This window comes from Nomascus leucogenys, chromosome 23 (genome assembly GCF_006542625.1).
Source record: "Nomascus leucogenys isolate Asia chromosome 23, Asia_NLE_v1, whole genome shotgun sequence".
In the NCBI taxonomy this organism is placed as follows: domain Eukaryota; kingdom Metazoa; phylum Chordata; class Mammalia; order Primates; family Hylobatidae; genus Nomascus; species Nomascus leucogenys.
The window spans coordinates 17,883,709-17,898,662 of NC_044403.1; the positions used below are offsets into that span (position 1 = coordinate 17,883,709).

The 14,954-nt window shown below is 40.4% G+C and overlaps 1 protein-coding gene across 1 annotated transcript in view; it reads right to left on the reverse strand.

Moving 5' to 3' along the window:
- DERA (deoxyribose-phosphate aldolase) overlaps positions 1 to 14,954 on the reverse strand; it is a 125,419-nt gene that overhangs the window by 75,235 nt on the left and 35,230 nt on the right. The window contains exons 2-4 of the mRNA XM_030804640.1: positions 3,908 to 4,005; positions 2,616 to 2,763; positions 1,040 to 1,135 (exon numbers count right to left, since the gene is read on the reverse strand). Of these exons, the coding sequence (XP_030660500.1) occupies positions 1,040 to 1,135; positions 2,616 to 2,763; positions 3,908 to 4,005 (342 nt within the window). The remainder of the gene's footprint in view (positions 1 to 1,039; positions 1,136 to 2,615; positions 2,764 to 3,907; positions 4,006 to 14,954) is intronic.

Sequence of the window (14,954 nt, forward strand, 5' to 3'; positions counted from 1 at the left end):
CACCTCTAACCTTTCAGTGTCTTCCCTATCATCAGAATACAGGCCAAATGCCCCCACATGGCATGGATCCCCTCTGCAATTCTGCCCTGATCTCCCTCTCTAGTTACAACTCCTGTATCTCCCCCTTTGCCCTGTCTTCGGAGCCCTGCCTTTGTAGTCAACAATAGCAAACCTTTTCCAGTTCCCTGAACATGCTTTGTGCCTTCACAAGTGCTAGTGCCTCTGTCTAAAATGTGGTTCCCTACCTTATTAACACTGTGAACTCCTCCTCATCCTTTAAGACCCAATGCAATTATCTCCATGACGATGCTTTCTCTTACTTTGATGTCACCAACCTCTGCAGAATATATCATTCCCTGCTCAGAACTGCAACTACATTTTGCACCTATCCTTTTTTTTTTTTTTTTTAGATGGAGTCTTGGTCTATCACCCAAGTTGGAGTGCAGTGGCATGATCTCGGCTCACTGCAACCTCTGCCTCCCAGGTTCAAGCGATTCTCCAGCCTCAGCCTCCCAGTAGCTGGGATTACAGGCACCTGCCACCATGCCTGGCTAATTTTTGTATTTTTAGTAGACATGGGGTTTTGCCATGTTGGCCAGGCTGGTCTCATACTCCTCACCTCAGGTGATCCACCTGCTTCGGCCTCCCAAAGTGCTGGGATTATAGTTGTGAGCCACCATTCCCAGCCCGCATATCCTTATTATTATATTTTACATATATATGTATAACAGAACATGCATACATGTGTGTGTTAGTATGCATATATATATACATCATACCTTATGATTTTTTTTCTTTACCTGACTATTCCTCCTAAACTGAGTTTCTTTAAGGATAGGAATACAGTTCTATATTGTTGGGAATAAATATGTCTTCCACTTACTAAACAATTAATACATACTAAAATCATGAATAAATACAACTAATTAAATACAAAAACTAATTTAAACCATAGTACAAACCTATGTATAATACCTCATTGTATGAAGAACTGGAAACATGTTTAAAAAATAACAACAAAAGCCACAACACATTTTACCTGATGCCACAGGGATATTACAGCCTGCAGCCTTGAGTGCTTTTACAGCATCACACACCCGGGCGGGATAAACACAAACGGCGGCTGTAGTAATGCCTATCAAGAAAAAATAGGAATAGCCAACTTTAAATGAAGTTCAACTCATACAACATGCTTTTAATTGTTATTTATATTGCAACACTGGCAAAAATCAAATGAGAGAAAAAATAATTCCCCCACAATGCTGCAATAAATTAAAAGATTTTTATTTTCCACATTCCCTTCTAGTTCTTGACAACATGGATTATTTTCTTATCGTTAAAGTCATAAAAACAAGTTTGATATACTCATCTTTGAGATTAACATAGTACTGTTTTTTAAAAATGTCTAAATAGTAAACTTGGTGATCATTACTAAATGAAAATATTTCATGTAGATAACAAAATCCGTATTTACAGAGCATTCACATAGGACAACCTGAACAAAGGATAGTTTGGAGAAGGACAGATGAAGAAAAATATAAGTAAAATTTAGAGGGTGGTACCACAAAAATGACATTTAACTAATCCTATTCCCTTTTTTGCAAGAAATAATAAAATCTGAAACGGAAGACCTGATTTTAAGAAATAAGTTCATAAATTTAAAAAAATTTAGAATTCAAATAGTCACTATAAAACAAAGCAGTATCAAAAGACCTTACACCAAGTTGTTACCTTTAAGTGCAATAAATAAGGTGGTATTTTTATGGCCAACTCGAAATAAACATAATAAATACTTTTCAAAAGCCGTTGAGTTGTTTACCTACAAACCTAAACATGTTTATTTGGGATAAAAGACCTGCATTAGGCCAATTCAACGTCTCTAGTTGCACTCACAGAAGATAGGCACTCGGGGGCCATGAAGCATATTCTGTGGGAAGGAAACCTGGCTCCCAAAACCAGCCCAGCAAGTAACAAGACATGTAGTCTTGGGAATGCTGCTTAGCCTTCCAGGTCTTGGTTTCTTTACTTAGAAAACAAGGGAATCAATTCTTACAGGTGTCCAATATCTCCAAAATGCTAAGGTTCTAAACTTAAGGCAACTCTAGAAAAGTCCTTCTTTTCGTGTATACTACAGCAGTGAATATGACTTTTTTTGAAAGATCTAACCTAATATATAAGCAGACTATATTTCTCATGTGCACTTTATTTTCAAAAGTATTTCATATACTCACAGAAAATACTTTATGTATGAGATGTGATTATTAAGTAATGAGACTGGCTTTTTCACGTGTGGCTAGGGAATCAGAATGAGTATTTCAGCGTCACTAAACAGAAATTTTCCAAAACTGAAGAATTGAAAAGAAATAAAGTCACTCTCTACCAAGCACTTTAATCCATTGACGGAAAGAACTGACCTCAAAAAAAAAAAAAAAAAAAGACTCAGATTCTCTTCCTGCTGTTTTTCAGAGAAGAATCTGTCTATGTATATACAGCAAGAGTTTCTATCATGGATTCTATCACCATTATCATTAGCAGCTGTATCTTAAGTCCTCTTTGATTTAGCAATCAGTATTGTAAGCACTAAACACCACATAGATCACACACAACAACATTACCTTTATCATGCATATTTAAAGCTTTTAAGAGATCTTCCCGGATTGGGTATTTGGCTTTATAACAGAGCCTTTGAATGTTGGAAGATGTATCATCACCTGAAAGTGTAGTAAGATCTATAAAGGTAACAGCTTTCAGGAGCCAAGCAGCCTGGTTTAAAGAAAAGTGAAAACAAAGTAAATTTAATAAATAAATAAACAAACAAACCTCCAACCCAGTTGGGAAAGAATCATTAGACAAGTATGGGTGTTAATATCTTATGCCTACACTGTTCAATGGAATATTCTGATATATGATATAAACACAGCTCAAGAGCCACTAACAAGATGAACACTGCCCAAAATAAAAGGGAGGAAGAGTAGGCTTAAACATTTTTTTTTCCCACAGATATCCCAAATTGAAACCCCTATTAGCCCATGTCTCCCCACTTCTGACTACTCCATGTCAGACAAATGGAGAGCCCATCAGAGCCACCCTGACAAAGAAGAACGCCGAAAGAAGGTTTCTATCTCACATTTTACCTCCCGCTCTGGTATCTGGGATGAGATTATCATTTTTAAAAGTCTCCAAGTTTTTTGGTGTTTTTTCAATTTAATCCAATTCCATTTTTGAAACAATATTCATATTTCACAAATCAGTCTGATGAATTTTATCTTTTCGACCAGAATATTTCTAAGGATGAGCAAAATGTGAACTATCACTCTCAAGGATTCAATCACAGTATTCTGCCTCACTTGTGAAATGAACTCTGAATTCCTTTTAATCCTACACAGTACATCTTTGGTTGGGATACACTGAAGAAAATGCTGACCACAAGTACTCTACGAAACATCATTTTTGGAATTTTGAAAAATGATTTATGGAAAGTAATAGAAAGGTAAACATGATGGTCAAGAAAGGTCAACTCTTATACCTAAGGGCCTCAACAGTGGACACATCAAGTTTAGATGTTAGGGCTTTAAAATTAAAACAGAAGACAACCAAAGAAGGCATGTCTAAAAAACTGAATAAATGTGTTGAGAAAATATGCCATTTAATTCACTCATGAATAAAGATGCCTCAAATTCATTTGCGGTTTTGCCACTCAAGAGTGATAAGATTTTAACTTGTTGGGATAAATGTGTTATCTTTCTCCAACCCATCATCATCATATATGAATTATTAAAATAAGTCATGGACAGCTGCAATCTTTTAAGTTTAGATGCATCTTGAGCGAAATTCAATATTGTGGCCTTGAGGGAAGAGACCATGCATTGTAAAATACAGGCACAGAATGCTCAAGAAGAACCCTTACCTGCCACTCCTTTTTCACGGTTCTGCGAGCCTGGATTTGTTCCGCACGCCTCAGAACTGCCGGGTGATTCACTTGTATTTTGGAGATCCAGCTAAGGTCTAAAACAGACAGAAAAACACATTCTGAAACCTAAAGTTTCATGAAATATAGTCACCTATTTTTACATGGTCCTTGAAAGGATACATTTATCATTTGACATCAACCTTTTTTTTAAAGCTTATGTTTCCTTTTTGTACAACTATACATAAACAACCTTGTCGATGGAAGCCCAGTCAACAAAAGGCAAACTTCATGCAAAATCACTGCCATTACTTTCAAAGGCAAAAACCACAATTGCTTCTGTACCAACCTACACATTTGGAACTGGAAGAACCTGTATTGATTCATCACACAGACATGTCTAACGACGTGGGAAATGTGTGTTACCCATGCCACGTACCTCACCTCTGACAGTGAAGACTTATTGGTGAGTGTCCAACCCAGGAGAGCAAATGATTAACAAATCTTAAGTGAACTAATGGTGGGGCTTACAGAATCTGTGCTCACTACCCGCTTACTGGCAAGATTAATACCTACTGCATGCTGACAGGATACAGCCCATTCTTTCTTCAAATAAAAATTTTTCAAAATGTATTAGAAATAACAACATTGACTGATATAACAGAAGTTAGAAAAAAAGAAAAAACAAATTATTTAAAGTTTCAGGAGACAGCTCTGTTGCTTTTGTTCTGAAATGCTCTCTCCTACCTTGATCTACTCTCTCTTCTCTTCCAGTTAACTGTAATTTCTACCTTCAGACCTAGTCTAAATATTAGCTGTTGTGAAAACCCTGTCAGCTCCCCAGACAGAGCTAGCATTTGGATGGATCTCTACCACAGAACTTGTAATCAATTCATCAAGGATTCCTGGTGAAACCATTGGTTGTACCTAGTACATTGTCAGCCATGATCTTACTCATCTTTGGGTATCTAACATCCAACAGTGTTTGGTACACGTATTTCAACTTTATCCACCAATATCCTATAACACAGGTGGCCTCACGGTAAATCGGACATGAACATTATTTACCTTCTATAACTAACCTCACTTCTATATCTCTCCAGCAATTCCATGTTTTTAAAAGAGCCTTAAAAGAGTAGTGTAGAAAAAAAGTTATCCATTAGAAAAAATGCACTAATTACAAAACTCTTTATAATGCAATGAGGAAAACTGCTGATCACATACTGTATCATATAACAATACAAATTTAAGTATTTGCATCTAATGTTACAGATGACATCATTCTTTCTCTCACTAATTTTCATTTCATTCTTCTTAAAAGTATCAGTATTAAAGGTATAGAAAATGCAAGGTGGACTGAGTGATTAATAATGATCTTATTTAAATTTCACTGAAGAAGGAAGAGAGTTTGGGTGCTTCTTTTTCTCTCTAATTATTTTGTTAGCTGAAATCATTTAACAAACCAGATTTTTAACGTTTCAATCCATCTGCTCCTGCTCCTCAAAGATATTGTATGTTTTCTTGCTTGTTTGCTGAGCCAACTTCACAAAGAAAATGGGAGTCTGGGGTCAGGCCGATGAAATCTGCCTCTGCTTTCCCACTCAAGGGCTGTTTTTGTTCTAGCAGAGCCCGAGAAAATCAGAACAGACACACTAGACTTCGTCCCAATTTATCTAAGACCTGTAAGAAACACCCCCTACTCAAACACAGGGGAGGCTCTTTTTTTTTTTGAGACACAGTCTCTCTCTGTCGCACAGGCTGGAGTGCAGTGGTACGATCTTGGCTCACTGCAACCTCCACCTCCTGGGTTCAAATGAACTCATGCCTCAGCCTCCCAAGGAGCCAGGGCTACAGGCGTGCGCCACCACGCCAGGCTAATTTCTGTATTTTTAATAGAGACAGGGTTTCACCATGTTGGCCAGGCTGGTGTCGAACTCCTGACCTCAAGTGATCTACCTGCCTCGCCCTCCTAAAGTGCTGGGATTACAGGCATGAGCCACTGCACCCAGCCCTGAGAGGCTTTTTTTTTTTTTTCCTCAGATGATTGATAATGCTGATTGGGTTCATGGTAAAGACTGTTTCAGGCAGATATAGAAAAATGAGTGAAGAGTATGTGAACTCCAAGACTCACTGCCAACTAATTGTTGACCGTGATCAAAAAGAGGTACGCCTGTTACTCAGTGGGGCAAGGCTTTGAGAGGCTGTCCTTTATCGGTCACAGGATACCCCTGAAGTCCCTCCCCTTTTCTACTCCCAACTCACCACTACCACTACTGTCACCCCTGGAAACACTGGCACCACTGTTGGAGAGGGGTCTCAGGCAAACACAAGCCTCTTCCTTCACCATCTGGCTCCTTCCTCCTTCTCAAGCCCCAGCTCCTCCCTCACCAGTCCTCTGCCTCTGTGGTACAGCCTTCCTAAACTACTGGCAGTTCCCTGACACATTATGCCAGGCTGTCTCTAAATCTGTGCATGCTGCATGCTCCTTCTACCAAGAATGCCCTTCCCTGCTCTGCAAACAGTGAACTGCTGCTCATCCTTTAAGACTCAGTTCAAATGTCACCTTCTCTGGGAGCCTTCCCTGAACCTCACAGGTTGAGACATCCCTTTGCTTCCTCGTGCTTCCATGCAACTCTGCATTCTACCTTTAGTACACCCCCTTCACTCAGAATGCCACTGATGTGTCCAAATGTTTATGCCCCCAAAAGATTTTTTAAAACTCCAAGTGAAGGACCTGACACACGGGTGGCATACAATAAATAAGTCGAGTGGTTCCCAAAGACCAGAAAGGATTTAATGCTGGGCAATGTCTTTCTCCACTGCTTCAGACTAGAAAGGGCTTTTGGATCTCTACAAGAAAATGTGGGACTGAAGTATGAATGGGATGCCTGGGAACTTGCACCTTAAAAACCAATTTTGAGTACACCAAAGGTTAGAACTCACAAGGTCTGCTCTTGCACTTCTCAGAAACCTCTTGCCAGAGGTCCCTGCAAACCATCTACTGGAGAATGTAATAGGATTTCTTCTCTCACAGTATCAGCCTTGACTGCTAAAAATATCATTAGCGGTCATAAAATTATCCAGCCCCATATTTAATGTAGCCACAAAATTTGCCTTGGTGACCTCCCATGGCAATGAATTATGTAAGTGACTATCTCGTTTTATTAGCACTTAATTTGCTACTCTTTAATTTCATCAAATAACCCATGTTCTCCTATTATGGAGTCTGGGGAAAAGAAAGGACTAGATTGGTCTTTGTTATGTCCTTCATAATTTTTAATATTTTATTCAAGTACCCTTTAGCGTCTCCTTTCCAGGAGAAGTGATTCTAATGCACATAATCTCATCAGGACCAAAGAATCTTCTTATGGGGCCAAGAGGGGTTTTAAGTACACATGCCTTTGGGGAGAACAGATATGAAACCATAATTGGAAGGCAATGATATTCTTCTCTTAAAATTCTCCAATGAAAAAAATCCCTACTCTTCTCACAATTTATTATTATTATTATTTTTTTTTTCTGGTTCAAGTCTTAGTGGAGATGGAGGTCATTTTCCCTACAACTTTACTTTCTAGCCTTTCCATCATTTTCATTTGTGTTTCTGCAGAAGTTCCTGTATTTTTCACAGTATTCCTAAAACATGTAACACCAAATGATAACCCTACGAAAGGAGGTGCATTTTCTATTTTGATTTTAACTTTGTTCCTAATACACAAAAATAAAAACTTACCACACTGGCTGGATAAAAAGTCAAGTTCAGAGGAAGGGTAGGTCACAGTAGGCTTATCCAGTTGGCTAAAACAACCCTAATGGATAAGTAGTGATTTCTGATTCACCCTAAAGCACTGTTTCTCAGTCTAGAGACATTTTTGGTCACCACAGATAGGGTAGGGGGATTCTAGAGGAGAAGGTGCCACTTGTATCTAGTGGGTAGAGGCCAAGGATACTGCTCAATATCCTACAAGGCACCCACAACTTCAAATTATGTGGTCCCAAATGTCAACAGTGCCAAAGATGAGAAACCTTGCCCAAAAAACTGGGCAGGATGCAGGAAAAATAAACAGGAAGCACTGCAAGTTTGTGGGGCGGTCAGAAGCAAAAGCAAGTTGGCTAAATGTGACTGAATGTGGCTTGTTTGACCGTGGCTTATTTGTAAAGTGCTGTAAGCACCAGGCTGAGTGTAGACATGGGCTGTCCAATCAGGAGTCACACACGTGTGCCTACCTGAGCCCTTGCAATGTGGATAGTCCAAATCGAGATGTGCTTTAAGTGTAAAATACAGAAATTTCAAAGACTCAGTACAAAAAGAAGGATGTAAAATATCTAATTACGTTTTAACATTGATTTCACAATGAAATTATAATATTTGGGGTACACTTGGCTAAGTAAAATGCTATTAAAATATTTTCACCTGTTCCTTTTTATTTTTTTATAATGTGTACACTTGAAAATTTAAAATGACTCCATGTCTCACATTATGTTTCTATCGGCTCTAGGCTCTAGTCTAGACTTTATGATACAGGTGACCAGAAGTCACAGAAGATTTCCAAACAGGGCTGTAACAGAATTAAAGGAGTATTTAAAAAAAGTAATCAGTACACAGAATATGTCCCATGGAAATACTTACATAAGTTTGCAAATGCAAACATGAAAAGGCATTTGTGGTAGCACTGCTGCAAATGACACCAAGATCCATGTCCAGTTCAATAATATATAGCAAATCCATAATACGGAATATAATTCAGCCATTAAAAAGAACAAAGTACAGGCCAGGTGCAGTGGCTCACGCCTGTAATCCCAGCACTTTGGGAGGCCGAGGCAGGTGGATCACGAGGTCAGGAGTTCGAGACCAGCCTGGCCAATGTGGTGAAACCCCATCTCTACTAAAAATACAAAAACTAGCTGGGCATGGTGGTGCAAGCCTGTAGTCTCAGCTAGTCAGGGAACTGAGGCAGAAGAATCGCTTGAACCCAGGAGGTGGAGGTTGCAGTGAGCCGAGACTGTGCCACTGTACTCCAGCCTGGGCAACAGAGCGAGACTCCGTCTCAAAAAAAAAAGAACAAGGTACATCAGTAAGTACTGTTGTAGAAAACTGTTTATGATACATTACTCAGTAAAAATAAGAAATATGCACAGCAATGTGCTTTTTAAAATAAAACTGTTAATAAAAACAAAAAGAATACAAAACATGTATCTGTTGGTGTATGTGCAAAAAATAAAATAAACTATATGCCAAATTGATAGAAGTGTTTCTCTTCAGCGGTAAGATTATATTCCTACTTTCTCATGTTATATATTCCCCTAATATTTAAACATTCTTACAAAGAGCATGCATTATCTTATTGAGCAGGAAATATAACACATAATAATACTTAACTCTTGAATTAAGAGGAACTGCCAGGCAGCAGTGTGAAGGACAGGTAGAATGAAAGGCAGACTACAGTAGGTAAACCAATAAGGCAGCTGTCTGTGGTCCAGGCACCAGCATTATACAACACCTACCTGGGGCATTTTCACAGCTCTAAACCCTTCGTGATCAATCTTTGGCCACTGAGCTATTCCAGAAAGCCAGCCTGACACAGCTACACAATGTCAGGCAGAAATGATGATGTCAGAATGCCGTTTCTGTTCCCATAGAAAAGATCACCAAAATCTTCACCACAGGCCCCCAGGTAGAAACTGGTAATTATATTGCTCCTACATGATACCAACATTACAAGGGGATGAGATGGGCCCACACTCTACTTAGAGCCTGCTCTGGCCCACCCATAGCTGTGCTCCTCCCCATAGGCAGGGGTCTGTGGGGCCAAGGGCACAGACTGTCCCTGGGCCAACATTCCCCTCTAGTCCATGCTCAAGGTACACAGGACTCAGAATTCCTAGATCAAATGGCTCCAGCCTTGTTTACAGAGTCTGCAGGGATCTCTACCCAAAGTCAAGACTTACACAAGATACAAGACAGACAAGGGACAGAAAATCTCCTGGAGAGTTTGATAAATGCAAGTCTGTCTATGAATACCATTCATTCATTCAACTAATATCAAAGGGCTATCCAAAATGGTGCCAGACACCATCGGAGGCTCTAGAGATTGAGCAGTGCTGAAAAAACAAAATCCTTATTCTCATAGGCCTTTCCTAATAAGAGATAAACACATAAATATCTATTAACTATATTATACATCTGAGCTACAATGAAAAGTTATATAGGGTAAGAAAATGGAGAATGTAGGATGGGCATGAGCCAGGAAAATCTGATAATAAAACATTTGAGCAGGGCCCCAGGTGAAATAAGCAATGAGGCCATCATATAGGGAAACAGTGTTCTAGGCAGAAATGTCAGAGACATTTGAACCAGAGCAACTCCATCTTGCATAGGGGCTGGGTAAAATGAGGCTGAAACTTACTGGGCTGCATTCCCAGACGGTTAAGGCATTCTAAGTCACAGGATGAGACCGGAGGTCAGCACAAGATACAGGTCATAAAGACCTTGCTGATAAAACAGTTTGCAGTAAAGAAGCCAGCTAAAACTCACCAAAACCAAAATGGCTATGAGAGTGACCTCTGGTCCTCCTCACTGCCACACTCCTGCCAGTGCCATGACAGTTTACAAGTGCCATGGCAACATCAGGAAGTTACCCTATATGGTATAAAAAAGGGAGGCATGAATAATCCACCCCTTGTTTAGCATATAATCAGGAAATAACCATTAAAAATAAGCAACCAGAAGCCCTCACGGCTGCTCTGTCTATGGAGCAGCCATTCTTTTATTCCTTTACTTTCTTAATAAACTTGCTTTCACTTTACTCTGGACTTGCCCTAAATACTTTCTTGTGCAAGATTCAAGAACCCTCTCTTGGGGTCTGCATCAGGGCCCCTTTCCGGTAACAGAAAGAGGAGAAGGCAAGAGCGAACAGTCATATCTAAGGCAAAGCAGGGACACAGTGTAATCAGAGGAAAGTAGGCAAGGCCAGGTACGGGAAATGGAAGAGAGGGTGACAAGGGCCAGATCATATAGTAAAATAATTTCCAAAATGAGGGTAATAACTCACAGATAAGTCATGAAATCAATTTTGTCAGTGGCAACCAGCATTTTTAAAAAAGAAGAAACAGGGAGGCGGTTCCAAGATGGCGGAATAGGAACAGCTCCAGTCTACAGCTCCCAGCATGAGCGACGCAGAAGACGGGTGATTTCTTCATTTCCAACTGAGGTACCAGGTTCATCTCACTGGGGCTTGTCCGACAATGGGTGCAGGACACTGGGTGCAGCCCACTGAGCGTTAGCCGAAACAGTGCAAGGCATCGCCTCACCCAGGAAGCACAAGGGGTCAGGGAATTCCCTTTCCTAGCCAAGGGAAGCTGGGACAGACGGCACCTGGAAAATCAGGTCACTCCCACCCAAATACTGCGCTTTTCGAATCATCTTAGCAAAGGGCAAACCAGGAGATTATATCCCACGCCTGGCTCAGGGGGTCCCACGCCCACAGAGCCTTGCTCATTGCTAGCACAGCAGTCTGAGATCGAACTGCAAGGTGGCAGCAAGGCTGGGGGAGGGGCACCTGCCATTGCTGAGGCCTGAATAGGTAAACAGAGCTGCTGGGAAGCTCGAACTGGGTGTAGCCTACCACTGCTCCAGGAGGCCTGCCTGCCTGTGTAGACTCCACCTCTGGGGGCAGGGCATAGCCAAACAAAAGGCAGCAGAAACCTCTGCAGACTTAAATGTCCCTATCTGACAGCTTTGAAGAGAGTAGTGGTTCTCCCAGCATGGAGTTTGAGATCTGAGAATGGGCAGACTGCCTCCTCAAGTGGGTCCCTGACCCCTGAGTAGCCTAACTGGGAGGCACCCCCAGTAGGGGCAGACTGACACCCCACACAGCCGGGTACCCCTCTGAGATGAAGCTCCCAGAGGAACGATCAGACAGCACCATTTGCTGTTCAGCAATACTGGCTGTTCTGCAGCCTCCGCTGCTGACACCAAGGCAAACAGGGTCTGGAGTGGACCTCCAGCAAACTCCAACAGACCTGCAGCTGAGGGTCCTGACTGTTAGAAGGAAAACTAACAAACAGAAAAGACATCCACACCAAAACCCCATCTGTACATCACCATCATCAAAGACCAAAGGTAGATAAAACCACAAAGATGGGGAAAAAACAGAGCATAAAAGCTGAAAATTCTAAAAATCACAGTGCCTCTCCTCCTCAAAAGGAATGCAGCTTCTCGCCAGCAATGGAACAAAGCTGGATGGAGAATGACTTTGACAAGTTGAGTGAAGAAGGCTTCAGACGATCAAACTACTCCGAGCTAAAAGAGGAAGTTCAAACCCATCACAAAGAAGATAAAAACCTTGAAAAAAGATTAGACGAATGGCTAACTAGAATAACCAGTGTAGAGAAGTCCTTAAATGACCTGATGGAGCTGAAAACCATGGCACGAGAACTACATGACGAATACACAAGCTTCAGTAGCTGATTCGATCAACTGGAAGAAAGGGTATCAATGACTGAAGATCAAATGTATGAAATGAAGCGAGAAGTTTAGAGAAAAAAGAGTAGAAAGAAACAAAAAAGGCTCCAAGAAATATGAGACTATGTGAAAAGACCAAATCTACGTCTGATTGGTGTACCTGAAAGTGATGGGGAGAATGGAACCAAGTTGGAAAACACTCTGCAGGATATTATCCAGGAGAACTTCCCCAACCTAGCAAGGCAGGCCAACATTCAAATTCAGGAAATACAGAGAACACCACAAAGATACTCCTCGAGAAGAGCAACTCCAAGACACATAATTGTCAGATTCACCAAAGTTGAAATGAAGGAAAAAATGTTAAAGGCAGCCAGAGAGAAAGGCTGAGTTACCCACAAAGGGAAGCGCATCAGACTAACAGCGGATCTCTCGGCAGAAACTCTACAAGCCAGAAGAGAGTGGGGGCCGATATTCAACATTCTTAAAGAAAAGAATTTTCAACCCAGAATTTCATAACCAGCCAAACAAAGCTTCATAAGTGAAGGAGAAATAAAATTCTTGACAGACAAGCAAATGCTGAGAGATTTTGTCACCACCAGGCCTGCCCTACAAGAGCTCCTGAAGGAAGCACTAAACATGGAAAGGAACAACCGGTACCAGCCACTGCAAAAACATGCCAAATTGTAAAGACCATCAATGCTAGGAAGAAACTGTATCAACTAACGAGCAAAATAACCAGTTAACATCATAATGACAGGATCAAATTCACACATAACAATATTAACCTTAAATGTAAATGGGCTAAATGCTCCAATTAAAAGATACAGACTGGCAAATTGGGTAAAGAGTCAAGACCCATCAATGTGCTGTATTCAGGAGACCCATCTCACGTACAGACACACACATAGGATCAAAATAAAGGGATGACGATCTATCAAGCAAATGGAAAACAAAAAAAGGCAGGGGTTGCAATCCTAGTCTCTGATAAAACAGACTTTAAACCAACAAATATCAAAAGAGACAAAGAAGGCCATTACATAATGGTAAAGGGATCAATTCAACAGGAAGAGCTAACTATCCTATATATATATGCACCCAATACAGGAGCACCCAGATTCATAAAGCAAGTCCTTAGAGACCTACAAAGAGACTTAGACTCCCACACAATAATCATGGGAGACTTTATCACCCCACTGTCAACATTAGACAGACCAACGAGACAGAAAGTTAACAAGGATACCCAGGAATTGAACTCATCTCTGCACCAAGTGGACCTAATAGACATCTACAAAACTCTCCACCCCAAATCAACAGACTACACATTCTTCTCAGCACCACATCGCACTTATTCCAAAATTGACCACATAGTTGGAAGTAAAGCTCTCCTCAGCAAATGTAAAAGAACAGAAATTATAAGAAACCTGCTCCTGAATGACTACTGGGTATATAATGAAATGAAGGCAGAAATAAAGATGTTCTTTGAAACCAATGAGAACAAAGTCACAACATACCAGAATCTCTGGGACACATTTAAAGCAGTGTGTAGAGGGAAATTTATAGCACTAAATGCCCACAAGAGAAAGCAGGAAAGATCTAAAATTGACACCCTAACATCACAATTAAAAGAACTAGAGAAGCAAGAGCAAATACATTCAAAAGCTTGCAGAAAGCAAGAAATAACTAAGATCAGAGCAGAACTGAAGGAGATAGAGAGACAAAAAACCCTTCGAAAAATCAATGAATCCAGGAGCTGGTTTTTTGAAAAGACCAACAAAATTGATAGACTGCTAGCAAGACTAATAAAGAAGAAAAGAGAGAAGAATCAAATAGACGCAATAAAAAATGACAAAGGGGATATCACCACCAATCCCACAGAAATACAAACTACCATCAGAGAATACTATAAACACCGCTACGCAAATAAACTAGAAAATCTAGAAGAAATGGATAAATTCCTCGACACATACACCCTCCCAAGACTAAACCAGGAAGAAGCTGAATCCTTGAATAGACCAATAACAGGCTCTGAAATTGAGGCAATAATTAATAGTCTACCAACCAAAAAAAGTCCAGGACCAGACGGATTCACAGCCGAATTCTACCAGAGGTACAAGGAGGAGCTGGTACCATTCCTTCTGAAACTATTCCAATCAATAGAAAAAGAGGGAATCCTCCCTAACTCATTTTATGAAGCCAGCATCATCCTGATACCAAAACCTAGCAGAGACACAACAAAAAGAGAGAATTTTAGACCAATATCCCTGATGAACATTGATGCAAATATCCTCAATAAAATACTGGCAAACCGAATGCAGCAGCACATTAAAAAGCTTATCCACCATGATCAAGTAGGCTTCATCCCTGGGATGCAAGGCTGGTTCAACATACGCAAATCAATAAATGTAATCCGGCATATAAACAGAACCAAAGACAAAAACCACATTATCTCAACAGATGCAGAAAAGGCCTTTGACAAAATTCAACAGCCCTTCTTGCTAAAAACTCTCAATAAATTAGGTATTGATGGAACATATCTCAAAATAATAAGAGCTATTTATGACAAACTCACAGCCAATATCATACTGA